The sequence below is a fragment of the Crocuta crocuta genome, unplaced genomic scaffold, assembly GCF_008692635.1.
Source record: "Crocuta crocuta isolate KB4526 unplaced genomic scaffold, BGI_CrCroc_1.0 scaffold113, whole genome shotgun sequence".
NCBI lineage: Eukaryota > Metazoa > Chordata > Mammalia > Carnivora > Hyaenidae > Crocuta > Crocuta crocuta.
In genome coordinates, this window is record NW_027530368.1 from 4,444,813 (window position 1) to 4,467,984 (window position 23,172).

The 23,172-nt window shown below is 47.0% G+C and overlaps 1 protein-coding gene across 2 annotated transcripts in view; it reads left to right on the forward strand.

The window, feature by feature from the left end:
• Nucleotides 1-23,172, forward strand: part of TGFA (transforming growth factor alpha) — a 110,020-nt gene that overhangs the window by 26,849 nt on the left and 59,999 nt on the right. For both annotated transcript variants that reach the window (XM_077766328.1, XM_077766329.1), the window contains exon 2: nt 9,382-9,435. In XM_077766328.1, the coding sequence (XP_077622454.1) occupies nt 9,382-9,435 (54 nt within the window). The remainder of the gene's footprint in view (nt 1-9,381; nt 9,436-23,172) is intronic.

The window sequence follows — 23,172 nt, forward strand, 5'->3', positions numbered from 1 at the left end:
AGGGTGTGTGGAAGGAGTGGGGATGCCTGCCTGCCCGAGAGGTCCAGAGGGCGCTGTGGAGGATGGTGGGGTCTAGTGGGCCCAGAAGGCTGGGTGGAAGAGGCCAGGGCAGCAGGAAAGAATGAGTGTATTTAGGATACCCAAACCAGGTGGACACATTTAGGTGGAACAAAGGGCTTGAACAGGGAGCATGAGAGATACTTGCAGAACACGGGTAAGTGTGTTTGCTTCACTTGTGTCTCCTCCTCCAGACTGCAAAGTCCCTATGGCAAGTCCTGCCTTTGCTCAAAGAGCCCCTGGGTGTGTCGTGCTCAGCAAACACTTGTTGGGCTGGCCATCCTGCTGCTCCAAGCCATTCTCTGGGCTCTGTACCCTCTGCTGATTCTGTGCCTTCCTCCATGGGGTCATAGGTGCAAGGCTTCCTGTTTTCTCATCAAGTTTTCAGTAAAAGCCCACAAAATGAGTTAAGGATGTGAAAATAGATGTTTCCAGGGTGATGTCATCGGGTGACCAAGGACGTCAGGGTCATCTTGACGTGCAGGTTCAGGATACTCGCTCCAGGCTCAGGAGGAGGATGACACTCCCCGCTCTTCCTCTGCTGAGGCTGGTTCACACTGTTATTGAAATTGAAGACACACTTTAACTCGCCTCCCACAATTGATGGAGCAGTTAGACATTTATAATGTAGTTCAGTGAGAGTGGTTGCCAAGAATTGGAAGGATTATTTCTCACAGGAAGGATATGTTGCAGACACTATAAGAGAAGAGACTTTTAGTCCTTTTCTTTGTCTGCAGCACTTGGAGTGGTGTCTGCCATGTACTGGTGCTCAGCAAGCATTCCTGAGTGAATGCATGCATGCGTGCTTGCCAGGTTTCAGGAGTTCTTCATCTCTGCTGAAATCAGGATCACAACCAAGACTGAGAGCTATAGCTCTGGATGGTCCACATAGAAGTGAGGAAGGAATTGTTTTCCCGATCAGCTTGTTTTCCCACTTCCCCTCCACACTCAACACTCACATCCCCTGTAACTCTGTTTTCAAGCTGGTGACCTCTTAGAAAAATTCACTTCAACACACATGTGTCAAAAACCTAACTAGGTGTGGGGTGCCTGGGTGGCTCAGTCGGTTCAGCCTCTGACTTGGGCTCAGGTCATGATCTCACAGTTCCTGAGCTGGAGCCCCATGTCGGTCTCTATGCGAACAGTTCAGAGCCTGGAGCCTGTTTCAGATTCTGTGTCTCCCTCTCTGCCCTGCCCTGCTCATGTTCTGTCTCTCTCTCTCAAAAATAAATATTAAAAAATAATAAACATTTTTTAAAAACCTAACTAGGTGCAAGGCATGGTGCCCACTGTGAGGGTAGAGATGAGCAACGTATGGTTTCTGGCTGCACCGGATGGGAGATGAAAAAGTGAAAACACTTCCAAACTACAAGGCAGAATCAGATAAGGACTGCTCTGAAAAAGAAATGATTATTTCTGACATTTGGGCGGGGATTTGAGAGGTGAATTTGACTTCCTTGAGTGGAGGAAGGAGCATGCCAACTTGAGAGATTAAAATATTCATAGCATCTCTCAGTGACAGCTGCCGTGTGTTGGGTGTTTATTATGTGCCATTCAGTACCCTCCACGTTTTCTGTGTCCCCCGCAGCCCCTCCATTTAATCTTTACAACCCTGTGCAGGAGAGGGATATCTTTATCTCTTTTTACAGCAAAGAAAACTAAGGCTCAGGCTATTAAGCAAATATCACTGAGCCACGAGGACTGGAGTCCGGACTCCGGTAGCATGAGCCCACGGCACCGAGCCGAGTGAGGGCAGGTCGTGCACAGGGTAAAAGGGAGTCAGTGACAGGCAGCTGGAGTCCATATGTCCAGAGAGTGGGCAGGAGGAAGCAGGTAGAAATGGGGTTTGGGACCAGGTTCTGCACCTTACATCCCTGCTCAGGACTTCAGACTAGGTTCTCTGAGTGGGGAGCCCGCAGGAAGTTTAGAGGAAAAAAGCGCTATGGCCCAGCAAGTGTTTCAGGAAGCTCACTCTGGCAGCAGGAGCAAAGGTAAAAAAAAAAAAAAAATCTGTTGGCAGGCAAACCAGTTAGGCAACTATTATGATAGCCCAGGAGGGATGATGAAGCCTGAATTGGGGGCATTGGTAGTAGGGACAGGGGTGGGGGTGGGGGGTGACGGGTGAGACGGACAATGTGGAGGTGGGTTGTGTAGGAGGCCTTGGCTTGAATATGGAGTAAAGGGGAGGGAGGGGTGAACGATGTCTGTCGGGTCCTCAGTCCCGCCCAGAAGCCAGGTGGAGGTGGAACAGGTCAGGGATGAGACGAGTTTATTTTTGAACACATGGTTTGAGGTACAGGCTTCTGGAGAGTGGTCAGGGTGCTTAGGGCACGGCAGCTGGGGAAGTGTCTATGAAGACATGTGATCAGCATGGTGCCTTTGGCAGCCTGTACTCCTCTGCCTCTTTGCTTTAGTTTGGAAGGTTCTATTTTTTTTTTCTGACTTTGTATACTCCATTTTATTTCATTTAATCCTTGCAATGGCCATGTGCAGTTATCCTTATTTATGAATGAGGATCTGCCAAAGCTCAGCAAGGTTAGATAACGTACCTGAAGTCTCACAGGTAGGAGTGGTAGATCTAGGATTTGCACCGAGTCCTGAAAGCAAGGCTCCTTTCTGCTCTGCCATAACAGACCCTGAGTCAGAATTAGAAAAGTCAGTCTGGGCACCCATCTGCTCACCTCTTCCTCCCTAATCCTGAAGGTTCATTCGGAACACTTTGGTTTTTTCCATCTGCAGGTATATTGAGATGGTTATGGAAAATACCTATGAGCATGCAGGTAACACTGGCTTATCTTCCACGATGTCATAATCATGAGGTATTGCCTTAGCTTCATTAGGGTGGACTTTGCCACTTGTGGTCATCAGGAAGGGCAGCCTGGTCCCCAAGCTCACCGACCCAAGTGCTTTGCATTCCCTTGTGGATGGTGAGCCTGGAGTATATTATTAAGATTGTTTTGAAAATGTAGGGATAGAAAGTACTTGTTTAGGATTAGATTTAGGGTCTCATCCATCTTCTGATACTTGATGTAAATGCCATGCTAAATTGAAGGACAAAATTACCATAAACCCAGTTCACTCACTGAGACAAGAACACAAATCCTTTTCTTTGTCTGATCCTTCTTTAGGGCAGGGATCTACCTACAAAGTGTTGGACTAAAGCCAGTGTGCCCTCTTCCCCCCAGCTAGATATTGAGGAAGATGGACAGCCCTGTGTCTTCACAGATGCCTGGAATTTATGGAATGGGCAGATATTCTGGACCAACTCTGTCATTTAAAGATAAAGAGCCTAAGATTGAGAGGGGTGAAGTGACTTGCTAAAGGTGACCACATTCATAGCTCACCCTAGTCTCTGGGCTCCCTGTTAGCCTGTGTTCCCTAGGTGACGATACGTACCTGGCTTCTATGCAGGATAAAAAAAAGAGGAGGAGGTGGTCTTTTCTAGCATGTCTGTGTTCTCTGTGCTTCACAATATAAGCAGAAGCAAAGTGGGGCCAACTGGACCTTGTGATAGGAGCTTGCAACATCTGCCACTACTAAGCTAGGTGACCTTGGGCAGGTTACTTAATCTCCTGTACCTCTACTGTCTTCCCTCCAAAATGGGAGCCTGATAGAACCTACCTCCTCAGACTTGCTTTGAGTACTGAATGAGACTATGCAGGGCACGTAGTAAGTGCTCAAGCAAATGTTGCTGCTATTACTATTACTAATGCTGTCAGCCACAGTGATAATCATGACTGAATCATGTGAAGAGGGAGCTTGGGAGACCAATCAAGCTCCAGTAATTTTCCCTCCAGCACCTGCCACTGTCATAGAAACTTCTTCCTGATTAACTTGTTTCATGTCATGGCCGTGTTTGGGCAAAGGAGCCAGGACCTCTCCTGTATGGGTTTGTAACCGAAAGCTGCCCCCTCCCTGGCATAGTGGGTTTTCTTTCATGTGCACCAGGACCTGCCACCTGAGACACGACACTAACTTTTTCAAATAATTTCTCTGTAAGGCTGTCTCCTTGAGTAGCAGGGTCCAGCTTGTATTTTAAAAGCAGTGTTCCAGATGCTGGAATGGTAAAAGAAAGAGCCCTCTGTCCCATAAGCCCGTCTGCCCATGGTGATTCATTCTCGTGTCACACATTTCTAAACTCTCCTGCTATCCCCAGAGTATTCCTAATCCTGTCTGGCCAGTTCTTCCACAGATTCCTCTGCAGCTTTCCTGACATCCTCTGAAGCCACTGTCACTGGTGTCTCTATAAGCAGTGGCAAATGTGAATTGTCGCCTCTTCCATGGAGAGAAACCGTGGACTCTCTGAGGTCCATCCCTCCCACACCCGGGCAGTGGGGGAATGCCACGTGGCTGCTGTCTGCTATGACCTATATGAATATTCTCTCCAGGAGCAGACTCTTGGTCTCCTGGTCCCACCAGCTTTCCCCCTGTCCCTACCTGCAGTGTGTTCTTTTTTTTTTTTCTTCCTAATTGGTTCTTATCCTGAAACCAGCATCTTCACCTGGATCAAAACCTTTTGCATTTAAAAATACTGATGAAGTCATACAATATTGCAGTTTTTGCTATGCGGTTAAAATCCTGCTGTGATTGCAGGTAAAATTTAGATGTTGGGATGTAAATTATATGGGAAGAAGCCTTAGAAGCTATACCAGGGGGCCCTGGGTACTGTGTGACCCATTTACACAGATTTTTGCGCCCACACGATTGCCCCGTGCGTGGCCCTATAGACCTCATGCTGAACTGCAGGATGCTCGCTCTAGGTACCGCCCACCACTTCCTGAGCTCCTGGCTGTGTCCCTTATGACCTTCCAGCCCCGAGTGTTGTAGGAGAGGAAGGGGAGATCCTGACACACCCCCACCAAGCACCCATACTCCCTCCTGCCTCTCTCTCCCTCCTGCATTGTTTCTTTACCTATAGGTCTTTTCTCAGAGCCTCCTTTAAATCCAGAGTGCCCTTTATCCAAAAGGACCTCCTGCAGCCTCTCTCCATCCTCTCCACATCTCCCTGACACCACCACCTCACCTTCACCCCTTCACTCAGGCAGCCTGGCTTATGGGATCTAAAGCTGCTTGAGATACGGAACTCTGGATTTTCTAGGGCAGGGCAGGGGTGTAGTAGGGGGAAAACTGATCCAAACAGTGGAATAGGCCGGAGCCTGGAAGCAAATAGGGGCTGTCACAGAAGTCAGAGCCTGAGGCTACTTCTCCCAGATCTAGGCACTAGAGCTGAGTATCCACAGAGGGAGGTGGTCACAAGGCTGACAGGTGGGAGAGGATAGAGGGTGTCCTGCGCTAAAGGCCCAGCCTGGGGCCCAGTCCCATGCATTAGTTAGGGGCTGCATTGAGGGGCTGGGGTCGGGGGGATGCTGCTCTGTGGCCCAGGGGAGACAGGGACCCAGCACCTCTGAAAGCATTTGCCATTGATACATCAGTGGATGGGCTTCAAGGTGGCTTCAGCCTGTGAATTCACAAGATAAAAAGGCTAACCTCTTTTTTTGGCATTCTTTCTATTGGAAACTTTTCTTTATGCTCCCGACAGCTGAATTATAAGCACGGCACCGAGGGCAGGCCTGAGTTTCTACTTTGAGTTGGGGATTAGCTTTCATAGGATTGTTTTTTTTTTACTGTTTTATTTATTTCTGAGAGAGAGACAGCATGAGCAGGGGAGGGTCAGAGAGAGAGGGAGATACAGAATCTGAAGCAGGCTTCAGGCTCTGAGCTAGCTGTCCGCACAGAGCCCAACGCGAGGCTCAAACCCACGAACCGTGAGATCATGACCTGAGATGAAGTCGGATGCTTAACCTACTGAGCCACCCAGATGCCCCTCATAGGTTTTATCTTACCGCCCTTCTTCCCCTTATTTTTTTCTTTTTTGGAGTCCACAATCCAGGGATTCCTCTGTTTGGAGCTATTTTAGCAGAAATATGCTGGCAAGAGCAGGCCAGAAGGGATTCCTGCCTCCAAGGGAGGCTGCTGGGGGACCTTATGGCAGGGGCGGGGGGCCGGCGGCCNACCTGAACTCGGTGCTGTCTTCCTGGAGCCACTGCGTGTGGCAGCTGTACTGTCCCCACACAGGTGCTCCAGGGAAGGATTTCCTGTGTTTCTCATGAGCCTCGGAGCCTTCCAGGGCCACATGTTTCTGGAAGGCCTTCACACAGCCCAGGTTTTCTAAGCACAGCCACAGGGCCCGACAGTCTGGGTGCCTGGGCTTACACGGACTAGGCAGCAGGGGGTATGGGTGTTCACACCCTGGTGCTCAGCAGACCTTGCTCAGATCGGGGTGTGGGGGGATTGAGGGACTGCCTCCAGAAGGCAGGTGTCAAGCTTCTCTGCTGGGTCTGCCAAATCTGTTGTGCATTTGGGGGTTGTAGCTGGTAAGTACACACCCACGAGTGTTTCACGACAGACTGTGGTTAGAGGGCTGCTGAGTGGTGTGATGATTAAACACTGTCTCGGGCATGGGCGTGGGACAGACTTGAACTTGACTGCAGGAGCTTGGGCAAATTCTTAACCTCTGTAAGCCTCAGTTTCCTCACCTGTAAAACCGTGTGTTTCCAGAGGCTGAACCAGATGGCAGGGAGGCTGGGAGGTGCCTAGATCACGGACGCAATAAGATAGCACAGAAGCTGTACCCGGTCTGGTCTGGGACCCTTGGGAAAGCAGAGGCCTCATCTCTCATCACCAGAAGTTGTGCCTGAATGGAGAGTGCAGAGAGACACTCAGGGCATTAAGCTGTTTACTGGGGGACTTTGAGGGTATAGAACGCAACTGTTCTTCTCTGTGTTGCTCAAATTATGAGTAAAAACTCAGTGTCTCTCATCTGTGGCACATGGGGTTTTTGCAAACTCCACTTCATCCCCAGAACGCCTTTGTAAGAGTTGGGCAGCTGATCGTTTATGGGTGGGGGACCGAGCGGATGGAGTAACTTGCCCCACAGCTGGGGTAGTGGCTGCCCCACGTACACCAGAGAGTCGGTGTCCCTCTCTGCTCCGTCCTGGCTGCATCTGTACAGTATTTGCTTTCCTATCATGGTTTTGCTCTAGCAGAGATGGATATGGAGACCAGAAACAGTACTGGCTCTGCTATCGATGACCAGCAGGATATGGGGCCAGGGAGGGAGGCTGCAAGAGAAGTTCAGGGACAGTTTGCAACAGGCCAGCGATGCTTCCTCAGAGGTATGCAAAGAATTCCCATGTCCTTTATGTTACTCTGGGTCACTGGCTGACCTTGGCCCAGAGTGGTTTGTGGCAATACCAGCAGAGTCAGATCGTGGCAGGTCCCCAGCTGGCAGTGTGGAACCTCTAAAACCTTCCCTGGCCTTGGCAGGAATGCCTCACTTTGATGCTTGGTGTGTGGATTACAGACTTTACTGTTTAAATATGTCCAGAGGAACCCTAAGAGCTGTGCTTCCAAAATGAGCAGCAAGAAAGAATTGCACGGGGAAGGCATTTGATTTTACTCCCGTTCTCTCCTTGCCCCCTGCCCCTCCTCTACCCAAATATCTGATTCCAGGACACTGTAGCAGTACTTGGGAAATCCCTGCCAGGCCTCCAGGTAAAGGAGTCTGAAGTTTTTATGACGTTTCTTCTTTCAAAGGCCTATAGGAAAGTCATGAGCATGATTGCTTTACCTGTTACGAATATCTTTCTCGCCTGAGAGTCCAGGCCTTCTGTTTCTCTGCCCCGACTGACAAGGGGAGAGGAGTCCTCACAACATGCATAGCAGGGGCTTGGGCTAGTCTTGTGCAGTGGAGCGGTGACAGCACAGAACCCTGCTTATTTTCTGTGCTGACTTGGTCCAGCTGCCTTCCAGGCTAACCAGCCTGTGTGGGGCCGCCATGGCATCTTTTTGCCTTTAAGTTTTAGGAAGTCATTTTAATTTAGTTCATGCTGATTGCATAACCCCCAAGAGGTTCCTTCTTCATTGGAACTTTGCTGCTGTTTCCAGAAACTTCTGGTACTGTGACGTGAGGGCACATAAGTTCATCTACTAGCAGGGGCGGATTTATGGGTGTGCGACCTGTGTAGTCTCACGCAGCCCCATGCTCAGATGGGCCTGTGCTTGGAGGTTAGTGCTGTGCACCTGTAGTCTTGAAATTCTCAGTAGTTTTATCGTCAACTTTATAGTTTGTAAGTGAACTCCAGTGAGACAATGGAGTGTGTCCTGGGGACTTGGAGCCTTGGCCCAAGTTGATCCTAGCAACTACCATCTAGTGCCCCTCAGTAGGTTCTCACCCCTGCCACACTCTGCCCCATTGGGCCTGGACACAAGAAAAGTTGGTGTTAGGTACATGTACCCCATGGCATCTTGGGACCGGACATGGTGGCAGCTGTCCCCACCCTGGGCTGGCAGCTCCACGGCATGTTCAGTGGGTGACTAGACAGGGGCAAGGGTCTGCCCCACCTTGGTTGAGGTACCTGATGCGTTCTGACCACAGAGGCTGTAATAGCCTCAGGGATCAGCTGTCTGCTTCAGTTGGGGTCCCTGAGAAGAAGAAAGACCCTAGATTGCCCTGCCCCAGCTGGGTCACAGCACATCCATCTAGCTTCTGGCAAGAAGGGAACCCAGCAGTGGGTTGTTGCCTGTGCATTCACTCACTTGTCACCAGGGCCCCCACATGCCTGTGAGGTGCTGTGCTCAGCCTGCAAGAACTCTCAAAAAGAGAGATGGGCATAAATAGCAAAGAGACCATCGTGACATGCACAGCATGAATGTACTTAATGCCACTGAACCATATGCCTGAAAGTGATTGCAATCGTAAATGTTCTTTTTTTTTTATATATATATTTTTATTTATTTCTAGGAGAGAGAGACAGCGTGAGCACGGGAGGGTCAGAGAGAGAGGGAGACACAGACTCTGAAACAGGCTCCAGGCTCTGAGCTGGCAGTCAGCACAGAGCCCGACGCGGGGCTCGAACCCACGAACCGCGAGATCATGACCTAAGCGAAAGTCGGATGCTTAACCGACTAAGCCACCCAGGCGCCCTGTAATAGTAAATGTTATGTGTGCTTCACCACAATAAAAAAGAAAAACTACATGGTATTAAAAAACAAACAAACAAACACCAGAACAGGTGGACAGAGACCATGGAAGGAAGGAAAAGGCTTTATATTGAGTACCTTTAATGGCACTTTTTTTCCTGCTTTTTGAATAAGGGACCCACATTTTCATTTTGCGCTGAGCCCCCCAAGCTATGTAGCCAGGCCTGCCTTTTGGCCACTTTGTAAAACTCGCTGGTCTTTACCTTTCTAGTGGCCTGCCCTTGAGTCCTGAAAGGGTTTTGCTGAGCAGACTCTTACCTTTCCTCTCTTCTCCCCACACAGGTCTTCTGTTGGCTGTGTGCCAGGCCCTGGAGAACACCACGTCCACCCTGAGTGGTGAGTCCCATCCCCTCCACGGGGGACGGTGCGGGAGTACGGGAAGGAAGCAGGCCTTGGCTTGTTTGTAGGCCCTGCCCTCTAAACTTCCTTGGGGGCTCTTGCCCTCTCTGCTCACACAGGGCTGTCCCCTCAGCCCTCGCTGCCCTCTGCCCCAGGGGCCAGGTCGCTCTTCTGGGAGGTCTCCCCTGAAGGAGCAGAAGGGCTGTTGCCCCTCCATCAAAGCTTGCCATCTCCCAGCTCTGCTCACAGTGTGTGTAGGCAAGGGTTGTGGACCCCGGAGCCCGCGGGACCTGAGAGCTCTGAGCCATCCTCCGTTTCCCTGCTCACGTAATCATGCACCTGAAGAGGAAACCTGATCCCTAAACCCTTTAGTCTGCTACTGCCTGGTGATCTTTGTTTCATTAGTTTATGGGTTATCTTTGACATTTCTAGGAGTATTTCCCTTATTACATTTTAAAGATCCTAGATCAGTTTATTGGAAGGTTTGGGAAACGTAGGACGCAGACCTGCCCTGGTCAGAATACCACAAAAGCATCCACTATTGCTCTATGCATCACTTTTCGCCTTTGTCTTGATGCGCTCATATTTTTATACAGTTAGTCATGGTGGGGGAACTGTTTTGATATCCACTTTTTAAATGCAGGTTTTGGAGGTGTACGTTTTTCCATGTTGCTGGAAAGTCTTGAAATTTACCCTTGTAGTGGTGCCTGGGTGGTTCAGTTGGTTAAGTGTCCGACTTCAGCTCAGGTCATGATCTTACGGTTTGTGAGTTCAGGCCCCGCGTCAGGCTCTGTGCTGACAGCTCAGAGCCTGGAGCCTGCTTTGGATTCCGTGTCTCCCTCTCTCTCTCTCTCTCTCTCTCTCCCTCTCCCTGGCTCGTGCTCTGTCTCTATCTTTCAAAAATAAATAAACACTTTGAAAATTAAAAAGAAAAGAAAAAGAAATCTATCCTTGTAAAATGTCCTGATGTTCCACTAAGATGAATATGTGTGATTCAATTAAACATTCCCCATTGGATATTTATGTTACCCCTGCTTTAAGCTATGATACTACCTGTTCATGCCTAGAAGCTTTTCCTTCTTAGGTTTCTTTCCTCAGGATATAGCTCTGGGAGCAAGAACAGATATATTTATGACCCTTGTAACAAATTGCCGGGTAGCTTTTGAGGGAATCAAGCTAACTTTAATGCCAGTAGTGTATGAATCTGCCAGTTTCACTGTTCCCTTGCTGACAGAGAGTATGCTCTCACCTGTCACTGCTGTGGACCCCTCTGTATCTCCCTGGTTATTTCAGGGAGGTGTCTGTGGTAGGCAGGGCGTGGAGGGTGTTCTTATATATTCATAAATTCTCCAACCAACCACACAGTGTCCTTGGTACTTGGCTCTTCCCTTCCAGACCTTTCCCTCCAAACACACTAGAGGTACCATAGCCACACAGACTGCCCCTTGGAGCTGTTGTCCATGATGCATCTGAACCCTTAAGGTGTCCAAGCCACTTGGTGGCCTATGATACCACAGAAGAAAATGCCTCACTTTCTCTGTTATATTTTGCGGGGACTGGGGTGGAAGGGTGTGTCTATCCCAAAGCAGTACTTCTGACGTCCAGGAAACCAGAGTTTCCACTTTTTCATTACCTCCCCCATGACAGAGGGCTCAGATGTGAATATATTGGGGGTAGTGGTGGGCATTGGTTTGTGACTCCACCATGCTGGTCTCAGAATTGTCCTGTCTCCCTTCTAGGATGTATTTACCCCAGGTGCATCCTCAGCCCCTCCTGGTCCTCACTGTAGGACCTGGTGGATTAGAGCCACGTTCTCTACTGAGTCACTCAGTAAGTGATGCAGGCAGTACATTGCAGTGATGGCAAATGCTGATGCTACCATCCGTGGAGAGAGGGTCCTCCTGGTTATTTTACCCCTCTTCCAGTCTCAGCCATTCACACAGACAAGAAAGACCTAGGGGATGTTGTATCTGAGCCTGTTCTCTCAGCTATGGCTCCTGCCAAGACCCTTTAGGGTATCCCCCGTCTCTCCTGGGCAGACATGAGAAGACCTGCTATATTTATCCCAAAATGACTGTCCTTGCTGTACTAGTGACCAGCTTCTGTTCTGTTTTTCTGGACTTGATCTGTGAGAATGCCTCTGACATCAACAAGTACTTGAGGTTTTTGTCTTCCTCCTTATGGTGTATCTTCAAAGAACTAGTCACATCCTACTGTGTTGCACATTACCCTATTACTGGCTGAGGGCCACTCTGTGGCCCACTGTGGTAGATGAGAGCAGGGACAATACCACAACTTCTAGTGTCCAGGGGGCCTTGAGATCCTGGTGGGTGGTCTGTGGAGAAGGCAGGTGGGCTACCTGCCTGGCCTCTGCATTACTCTCTGTTTGATGGGTGAGTTAGCTATGGGTCTTGTGCCCCAGAGAGGTTGATGGATTAGCTCTTTCCATTTTTACTTACTCTCCACCCTGCCTCATTGGACCTAGACATGAGTCCAGAGAGAGCTGGTCTGGAAGACAAGTCCAAATGGCAGTGATGGTGTCATAGCCACCTCTTCAAGGACTAGGGCTTTCCAACTGAATCAGGGTTATTTGCTTAACTTCCTCTTCCTTTAGAGTGACCTTCCTTCTCTTCGAAGACTCCTCAGGCCCTGGGAAACCTTGACTACTCCCATCCCACCCCCACTCCATTCTTACCAGACGTAACTGAAATCCTGCCGTGGGTGCAGTGCAAATGGGGGACCACCCCACCTGCCACACTCACCACCCCAACATCGAAGTGTGTGTATTGACCTCCTGGCTGATTCAATAAATAAAACTGTTTGTTACCATTAACTATGGAAATTTTCATACACACGATGAAGTAATAGTGAAATCAATCCCCACATACCTGTCACCTGGCTTCAGCAGTTAGCATCGCTATGCCATTTTTCTTTCATCTGTTCTCACACCATTTGGGTTTTTTCCTTTGCTAGGATATTGTAAAGCAAAGCCCATTTCACTGGTAAGTGATACTTCTATCTCACAGATAAGGACTTTAAAAAACAAAACGATATTCTCATTACATCAGTAAAAGTAACAACAATCCATTTTTGTTCAGTCCTTAAATATGGAGGGTAGATGATGCTGCGTTCAATTTTTTGAGCTGTACTTTTGAGCTGAACTTAATTTGCATTTCCATTAATGTTTTCATATTTTGCTTTCTATTTAATTTCCTTTCGGGTGAACACCGTTTTTGTAAAGTGGCTCATTTGTATACTGAATGACTGACTTTCACGTCTGAGTCCCTCCTAACCCCTTATGACCTGGATGTTGGCAGGCTCACTAAGTCTCAGAGCTATCCGTTGAGATGTAAAGATAGGTTGTTGTAGGACAAAAGCCATAAGGCTTTACCCATGACGTGAATATACAGGTCTCTTCACTCAAGTAATGAGAAACAATAATGATTATAAGAAAGCTTTGATACATTTTGTGCTGGAGCACAGTCATACTCAGGATTCAGCTTTAACTTTTTGATGGAGCAGCATAAAGGGCAAATCACAAACCCTGTATGCCAATCCAGGGTGGTGCATGTACTTGAGAGAACATGGGACTGATCCTGTGTGGCTTTCTTGTGCTTTTTGGAAAAAAAAAAAAAAGTTCCATGCTCTTATTACTTGACAGTTGCCCTTGGCCTTTCTTGTTGAAGTTTCATTGGTTTCTTCCAATCCTACTCTCCCTCAGATCCCCAAATGTGAAGGGTAAATTATGCCAGAGGCAGAGGAAACTGGCATTATTGTTGTCAGTAAATGCTTTTCAGACCTCCATTTTGGGTGGGATGCTGGAGCAATACACGCCTTAGGCTGGAGGTCAGGAATGCTGTGCCAGGGCCCAGCTGGTCTCAGTTTTGCTAAGACCCTGGGCAAGTTGTTCATCTGGTTCCTGTTTGGATCTGAGTTTCCTCATCCATTGGACTTGAATCAGGAATAGCCTATAAGATTTTTCACAGGACCACTCTGATAAATTGGTAGAGACTGCTTGGAAAGCTTTGTTCGGAAGGGTTATCATGCTGCCTTGAGGCCATTAGGAAATATGGCCGTGATCAGTTATTGGTGATGCCTGCCACGAACCCAAGGTGGGAAAGCCGTGGTGTCACTGCCATGTATTTAATTCTCTTGGAACTGGGTGCTCTTTTACATTTCAGTTCTAACGTTCTAGTTGAAGAAGCAGTTCTCCTCTATCCTTGTCCTCAAGGAGCCAACCACACAGGTGACAAGAGAGCATGGGAATCCATAAATGCGAGCCTCATAACAACCTGAGGCCACCTCAGCTGACTGCTTCGTGGGTGATTTAGACAATAATTGCTGTGGGAGTGAAGTCAATAGTTGGGGGTTAGGACAGAAAATTTGTAACTGGTTGGTTGTTAATTTGTAAAGCACGCAGGGAAACATAGCTGGAGGCAGAATGAGGGCGACAGCACCTACAGCTTAGAGCATCCATCACACCCTCCCAAGGAAGGAGTTATGACCCATCTTCAAAAGGCACCTTTTAATGCCCCTTAAAAGGGACAGAATGCACCCGGTTAAGTTGTTGGGTGGCTCCTTGCTTAACCCTCCAAAGTGTTACGCATTTCCCAGGCCGCTCATCTGGTTCTCATGTTTTCATGAGACTCACTCTAATGACCAAGGGGTGTGGTGAGGGCCTTGCTCAGACACCTGGCAGCAGGCTCCGGGCTTCGCTCTGCTATCTGCCTTTCTTGATCTGTGTGCCTGTTTAAACCTCTGAACTTCTCTTTCCTCTAGCCTGTGTATGATACCACCTATCTGGGATCGGGGAGCCTCTGAAGGCTCGCTTGAGTTAGGGTCTGGGAGACTTTTCAGAGGTGGTGGTGAAAGAAGATGGTGAAGATGTTCTGTGGGGGTGTCATTCATGGGGAAGGTCACAGGTTGGCTGGCTCGGGGAGGTGGTCAGATTTGGGTGAGGATATTGGGCTTAACAATGTAGAGAGGGCAAGCTCGGGCTGGGGGTGCACAGAGGGAGGGCAATCGGATCATACAGAAAAGTCCTTGAAGGCGTTACTTGTTTGGGAAACAGGTAGAACGTGGATCAGCCAGCAAGCAAGAGATCTGTTGATTGCTCATCTCCCCTAACAAAAGCTTTTCAGAACTGCAAACTGCTTCCCCGTTCCTTTGTCTGGAGTTTTCCCACGTGGAGCTGAAGTCATTCTAAAATTAGAAGGCTCACGTGCTCTACCCAGGTACACAGTTCACCATTCCAAATATGTGTCTGTAGCACAAGAGATGCGGTGTGCCGTGGTTCGGGGGAAAAGCACATACACCTGTGTGTGGCGGGACTTGCTTGCTGCAGAGAATGGAGGAACATGGGGCCTCAGGAGAGAATGGGGGAGTCTTTCCTTTGCTCTCTAGGATTTATCCTTGTCATCCAATTCCTCATTCGACCTTCTCTTTTTTGTAAAGGAGACTATGCCAAGTGAGAGGGAAGGCAACTCAGGGCAGTAGACAGGCCAGAGGATGTGGAATCAAGAATTATAATTCTGACTCACTAGCTGTGTAGCCTTAGTAGATCTCTTCAGTTCCCCTGAACCTCAGTTCCCCATCAACAAAATTAAGGAGGGGGATTAAGGCAGTATTTTTTCAAACCCTGAGTCACAAAATCACTTTAGTGGATTACAGCGAACAGTTTTAAAAATGAAATTAAATAGCTTAGAATAGAGAATTTCAGAATAAAGGAAGGTCAGGGAATGATTCATGATAGTCCTGTTTCAGTTATGAATGGGTACATACTGACTGGCATTCTGCATCATTTGCCTCTATAAACTGTACCTCTATTGTACCCTCACTAATCTCCAGATTTATTTCTTTAGTATATGAACTTGGGACACTTAAAGTGCTGTAAATCTTTCTAAACCTGTACATTACCCTCCCCATCATACACCTAGTTTTTTATAGCTGACTTCTTCACCTCTAATTTAAAGCATTTCTTTTAATCCATTCACCTTCATCAAGTCTTTCCAAAACAGTGAACTTATAATAGAAACAACCACTTATACACAGATAATTCATTAGTTTATGTAATATATAATTAAGTTATGTAAATACAGTTAGTACAACCAATGTAAACAGGTTTGGGAACAAAACACAAATGTGCTCTTGGTTAAACAGGCAGCTTAATTGGTAAAAACAAAAATGGGCTGGTAAACCAGACTAGCCAACTAACTACGTTTTTGCATGCTGATCTAGATGATTTCAGGAGAGGATGGTGCTGTGTAAATCAAGAGCTTGGTTTAAGCTGAGCTCAGTTACGAGACCATCTGCCATCTTTGAAAGAAGCAAGGCAAGTGACACAACTTGTGGATTTTTAAAAACATCAGGGCCCATAGAAGGCTTCCTGTTCTCCGACATCTTAGTTGAGGTAGCACACATTGATTAAGTACTACCTCCTCCCAGGTACAGGGCTAACCCCTGGGGATATGCAAGAGAAGTAAATGAGCCCTGCCATCAGAGGGCATAGGGCAGGTAGATAAATGTGGATGATTTTTATATCTCAGAGTAAAGCATCAACATAGACAGCCATGATTTACCAAGATGAATTTCTTTGAATAAAACACCCACTTGTATTATATTCTAACTTATCTTTAAAAAAATTTTTTTTAATGTATATTTTTGAGAGAGACAGACAGAGCTCAAGTAGGGGAGGGGCAGAGAAAGAGGGAGACACAGAATCCAAAGCAGACTCCAGACTCTGAGCTGTCATCACAGAGCCCAATGTGAGGCTCAAACCTGCGAACCGTGAGGTCATGACCTGAGCCAAAGTTGGACACTTAATTGACGGAGCCACCCAAACGCCCCTCAGACTTGACAGTTTTAATCGAAGTGCCAACCTCTACTTTTTATTCTCTTTATTAAATTGTGTCTTGCTCCTTTTTCCCCCCTGTATCTACGGCAAGCACGAAGACCGTTGTCAGCCATCGCTCCAGAAAACCTCAACATCTCTCTGAAGGGCCTGGCTATTATTGTGAAGGGCCCCAGAGGAGCCTGTGGAGGGACTTCAGGCACATCCATGTAGAACTCAGTCTTCTCAGAAGGAAAAAGGAAAAGGCTCTGGGTTAACAAACAGTGGGGAAAGAGAAGGGAACCAGCTACTGTCCACACTGTGTGTAGTCACGTACAGAACATGATCAGATGTTACACTGGGCTTCCATTGCGAGATGAGGTCCATAAATGCTCACTTCCCTATCAACATCGCTCTTCAGGAGAATAGTTCTCTTGTAGAAATCCAAAATTTCCTGGGCAAAAAATACATCCACAGGGTTTAGACAGGGCCAAGAGTTGCTCATTTAGTATCTCAAACCTGGGAAGATGAGTTAATTCTTGAAAGAAACAACATTGAACTTGTCAGCTGCTTTGATTCAGCAAGCCACAATGGTTAAAAACAAAGCAGAAAATTTTTGGATAGTGTCTTTGTGTCTGAAAAAGGAACAGTTCAGCAGGCCAATGAATAAGATCTAGGCTGTCCAGCTACAGAAACAGCAAAGTGCTGGATGATTCCTCAGCTTTTTGATATTTTAAAGGTGGAATAAAAGCTGTATATTGATTTGAGGGGGGAAAAATTGCATCTTGTCCCGTGTGGCCCAAGGTACTGAGCTGGCTTTGCCTGTGATTGGTCATTCTCATAACTGCCAGGCACATTCTCCAGAACCCAACTACACACCAGCATAGGTGAAAGGGGCTTGATTTTTAAGGAATCGGCTCTCACAGAATCATTGGAAATGCTGCACAGCCTAGCCCATGGAGTGCAGGAGCCAGAAGGATCCTCAGCTGTAGCTGTTGGTACACCCTGTACCTACCATGAAGATAGTTCTTTACCAAATCCTTCCATCTCTGTGCCTCTTAACTCAGAGTCTCCAGACAGAGAATCATATTGGTCTTGTCTTCCTTGGTCAGGCAGGGAGGGGAATTATCTCTGGCTAATGAGAATATAGGTGATTGTAATTTCCTTTGTACTTTCCTCTTTTTCTACCATGTCAGCAATGGGCATATTTCAATACTATAATCTAGAAAGGGGATGGCTAGATTTTTTAAAGGATGGAAAGGACAATAGCTCCTGTCTGTCCTCAGGTCTGTTGGTCAGTATGGATTGAGTGCATGTCTTACCCTGTGCCTGCCGCTGTCACTAAGGCTCTGTGGTGTTGCTGTTTCTGGAGCAGGGGGACCTGCTTGTGGGCTGCCAGCTCCCCACAGCTTGAAGACTACACCTTGCTCCTCAGCACAGCTGGCCCTCCAGGCACCTTGCTGTTTGGAGAGATTGGCCCTGATAGGACAATCACCAGTTCACCACCCCCCAATTCTGAGGGTACTTCTCCATATTCTTCTCCAGTGGTCTTTTGGCTCCTAGATCTTGATCTGCTTTTCAGAAATGCTAAGTACCTGCTACCTCTGGGTTTTAACAGAGAAGGGGGCCCTTTCTGGGCTCCTGGCCATGAGGCCAGTCTCTAGAATGTGAGACTCTAGAACAAGACAGGTTAAATTCAAATTCTATCTCTGTCCTTTACTAGCCATGAGACCTTAAGTAAACTACTTAACCATTCTTTGCCTCAGTTCCCCTATCAATAACATAGGAATGGTCATAGCACCTGCTTGTAGGGTTCTTCTGACAATGAAGAGCTTACATGGTAAGCACTTGGAGCTGTGTGGGCATACAGTAGGTGCTCAAAGTGTGAACTGCTGCTGCTTCTATGCTCAGTATATGATTGGTGATGCGCATATTGTGAAGCAAGACCTGTATCTTCATGCTGCCTTTATCCCCTGGAGCGACATCCTCAGGCAGTGGTTCTCCTTTCCATGTGTAGAAGAGTCCTCCTGGTGACTGCTGAAGCTCCGATTCCGGGGCCCCGCCCCAGTGTGGCCCAGAAATCTGCACTTTTAGTCCTCAGCCACATGGTACTCAAGCCCAGTGAGAAGAAGCCAATTGCACACGTAGGCTACGGTGCGTTCTGCTGGACACACTGGCACTTCCCTTCCCTGGAATTCTTGCGCTTCCTCATCTGGACAGTGCTGGTTCCAGGAGTCTGTGAAACATTTGTGTTCCACAACAGACTTTCTCACATTTACCAGAGATATTGGTAAAGAGAATCAAAAACCTCAGGGCTCACCTCATCACCTCAGAATATCCTCTTTCTCGTTATCTTTGCCTGTAGTGAAATGATGAACGTGATAGCTTGAGATAAGGGATCAGCTTTGTTTTCTGAGAGTCCAGTCCCAAGCCTCCAGCTTCTGAGTTTGGGGACAGCCTGGAGGGTCCAGTTATTTACTAATGAAGGGACCTTTAGCTAATGCAGCCAGGTCCAGATGTCCTCAGCATCTTAGCAGGCTCAGCAGCTGTTTCATTTGCGGACTCCTTCCAGATCTTTCTTCTTAGTTTCCTGACTTGAAGGTTATGCCCCTGCTCCTTTATCAGAATGTGTAGGGGGAGGTGATTTCTCACATCTGGACTTTTTTTTTCACCAGGTTGCATTGACTGAAATGTTTCTTGAATGCTAAAGCATGCTGGTGCTAAACAAGGGGAAAATAGAGAAGATGAAATAGAATAGAGGTCTGCCTCAATTCTGCTCACATGCTGGTGCCGTGTAGCCTGGGGTTCAGAAGGAGAACCTTTTTCTTCCCAACTGCCACTTGGCAGCTGGGCTAAGAATCTCTTTTTCTAGGCCTTTTTGCATCCTGTCTTTGGGGGGCTTAGGATATAATGACATTTCTCCTTGCTGTACATAGTAGGTCTCAGAAAGTCATTTTTGGAACCTTGAAAGTAGAAGATGTTAAGAAGATGTCTTGCTATGAAATCTGCCACAGTGAATCTTCCTGGTGTTCCGAGGCATGACAAATGGCAATAGAATCATGAATCACACCACACTCAAGGGGAGACTCTGTAAAATCCCGGGGCTTGCAGGCTTCCCACCTGATACCCTGTTAAAGAAACACAGCCCAGCACAGTGAATGGCTCTGGAAACCCAGATGCTCATCTAACCAAATGACAACCATATGCAGTTGTCATTACACACAATTTCCCAAGGTTAGTACTCCCTAAGTGTGTGATATACCACAGTGAGGTATCATTTCATGCCGGTCAGAATGGCTAGTATCAAAAGACAAGAAATAAAAAGTGTTGGTGAGGATGTGGAAAAAAAAGAACCTACTGGTAGGAATGTAAATTGGTACACCCACTATGGAACATAGTATAGATGTTCCTCAAAAAATTAAAAATAGGCGCCTGGGTGGCTCAGTTGATTGTCCGACTTTGGTTCAGGTCATAATCTCGCGGCTTGTATGTTCAAGCTTCACGTCACGCTCTGTGCTGTCAGTGGGGAACCTGCTTTGAATTACCTGTCTCCCTCTCTCTCTGTCCCTCCACACTCACTTCCTCCCTCTCCTCCCCACCCTGATCTCACTCTCTCTCTTGCCATCTCTCTCGCCTTCTCTCTCTCTTTCTCAAAAGTAAATAAACATTTTAAGAAGTAAAAAAATTGAAAATAGAACTACCCTATGATCCAACAGTTCTACTTGAGTATTTATCAGAAGAAAATGAAAACACTAATTTGAAAAGATATACACCTCTGTGTTCATTGCAGCATTCTTCATAATAGCCAAGATATGGAAACATCCAAAGTATCCACTAATGGAAGAATGGATAAAGGAGAGGTGTGTGTATGTGAACACACACACACACACACACACACACACATGTGTGTGTAATATGGTGAAATATTACCCAGCCATAAAAAAGAAGGAAATCTCACCCTTTGCAACAACATGGATGGACCTTGAGGGTATTATGCTAAATGCGATAAGCCAGACAGTGAAAGACAGTACTATATGATTTCACTTAGATTTGGAATCTAAAAAACAAAACAAATGAACAAACAAATTAAAACTCATAGTTGCCGAGAACCAGATTGGTGGTTGCCAGAGAGGAGGGTGCTGGTGAAATGGAAGAAGGGAGTCAAAAGGTACAAACATCGAGTCATAATAAGTCATAGGGATGTAATGGCCAACATGGGGAATACAGCCAATAACATTGTATTTCATATTATGTGTCTTTATATGGTGACAAGGGCTACTAGACTTACGGTAGTGAGTGTGTCATAGTGTATACAAACACTTAGTCACAGATAGGTGTTTCTTAAAAGAATCTTTTCATAGATTTCTCTAAAACAACAGTGTTATTAGGCATATGGAACACGGGAATACACCTGTAGGACCCCAAGCTCACGCAGCCCATGTGGATGGGAAAACACAGTCTTCCCAGGCGTATGTGCAGTGCCCCCCATCTGCTAGCTGCCTGGGGTGTGTATCCAGTGGGGGTGGTTGCTAGGTTAGAAATCCTCACGTTATTCTCAAAGCTTATGCTTTCCTTGATTTCAGCTTCTCATTAGCAGGTGAGTGAATTATGCCTTTTTCATCTATTTAAGTTTGGCTTGATGGCAGGGTCTTAAAATAAAAATCCTATGAATCTGATAGCACAGTGGTTGCTGTACAGGCTAGAGCCAGACAGCCATGGTTTAAGCCTTAACTGTGCCCCTTGGGGACTGTGACCTTGGATGAGCTCCTTAACCTCTCTGTGCTTCAGTGTCCCCATCTGTAAAGTGGAGACAACAACTGAGGCTACATCATAGGGCCATTATGAGGATTAAATGAGATGATCTATACAAAGCATTTGACAGTGCCGGGCGCATAGGAAGTTCTGTGTAAGTATATGTTACGCGAATCTTTTTGTTTGGATTTGCAAAGACAGAGTGAGGAAACAGTAACGTTTGTGAGAAACGGCATTGGAAATACCAAGATGGCCTGAGCCAGTTGGTGGCAGGGATGTGATTAGAGTTTGAAAGCAGATGGGGCCGAGGCAGGGTCAGCCTCACAACTCCGTGCTCAGAGGGCGTGCCCTTGACACACAGCAGGTCAGAGGAAGCCCCACTCTGCCACTGGGAAGTGATGTTCTAGAACTTGCCACTCCAGGAAATGCTGAAAAGTGCAGCTTTGCTTTTGGAATTACAGCACCCAACACAGAGGAAACAGTCTGTCCCTTTGGTGACAGGGGAAGTGTGGAATGGTGTGCTCTTTTCTGAGCAGTGAGAGTTACAAGGGACAGAGGGAAACTGGAGAGCCACCATGCAGAAAGGCTGGAGGCCAGCCAAGGCATCAGAGGGTAGAAAAGGAAAGTCGAGAAGGTCTTGGCTTCCTGTGTCAGGTGCCTGACCCATGTCACAGGACCCTAGAAGGGAGAATGGTGTGGTCACTTGCCTGAGGATTTCACATTCTCTCTTGCCACATGGAAGCCCTTGGACACCACTGTTTGAAGTCTGAATGGGCTGCTCTCACTTCATGGGCGGGGTTCAGGGAAAGGTTGACGATCACATGTGGGGACTATTTATAGTGATTTATATGAGAACAGTGCACTCCTAATTCCCCTTTTGATTGTAACGATTTAAGATTCTAAGTAGGAGCACAGGTTAGAAATGCAGAAAGATGGGAAAATAATTAGACAGTTAAGCTGAGGGTATACCTAATTGAGGAGCTGAAGGTTGGGATTCGGTGGCTCTTAGGATTAACCATCCAGGTAACAATGTGGAAGAAAACCTTCTCTTTTCAAAAAAAGAAAAACTAGTTCTTTGGTACCCTTGAGAAAGGAGATATTATACTGGCCCAATTTGAGTTGAATACATCTTTTTTTTTTTTCTTTCTCTCTTCCTTTCTCTTTCTTTCTCACTTACTTCCTCTCTCTCTCTCTCTCTCTTTCTCACTGTTTCAGGATTCTCATGTTAAGAATATTTTAATATTCTTATGACTGAATATGAGGGCTTGCTGTGGAGGGCTGGGCTGGCCATCAAAGACAGACAACAGACAGCCCCTGCCCTCAGGGCCCTTAAGTGGTGGGGTGAGGGATAGAACTGTGAAGGGTGACCTGAATTAGATGCCTGCCCACCAGAGATATAAATCGAGCGGTGGCAGGAATGGCCCACCACAGGCTGTCCTGCCTAAGGTGACTGAAGAAGGTGCCCTGGAGGGCTGAATCTTTAATCTGTGCTCCACGGCAGGGAAGGTCTTCCTGGTTTGGAAATCGCTTCAGCCATGACAAGAGGCTTGAGGATGTCTGTTGAGAGGACCCTGATGGGTTCAGAATCCAGGATCTCTGGTCTCTGAACCATGGAAAGGAGTACAGCCTCGAGACCATTTTTTAGCAAGTTAAGTTTAATGTTTGTTAAGGATTCTGAAACACAGTGAAACATCTAGGCCTCCTGTTACCCATATGCACGTTGGCATGCTTTGTGCCACTTAGAGCAGTTGGCTTCTCTAAAAGGATGAAGGGCACTTTTGATTAGGCTAGGGAGGAGGAGGCACCCGACAGCCTGTTTTCACCATGCTTGAGGGAAGGAGCTCAGCTGTGCAGGTCTTCCCCCTTGCTGGTCCCTCTTCAAGTTAAAATTCTCAACCTTGGTTAAAGAATGTTGATACTACTGAACTCTCCAAATAGTTTACTCTTGTGAAAAAGTCTTCAAAGGTGTGCTTTTGCCATTCATACTGCAAATGGACTTATTTTGTTAAAGTTGGCTTAAGTACTATAATTTGTGAGTAAATATAATTCCTGAACCAGGATGCTGTTTGGGGAGAGGGCTTTGACAATGATAATATTTTGAAATGTCACTATATTTTTATTGGCATTCAAAGGCTTATATAGTTAAAAATCTG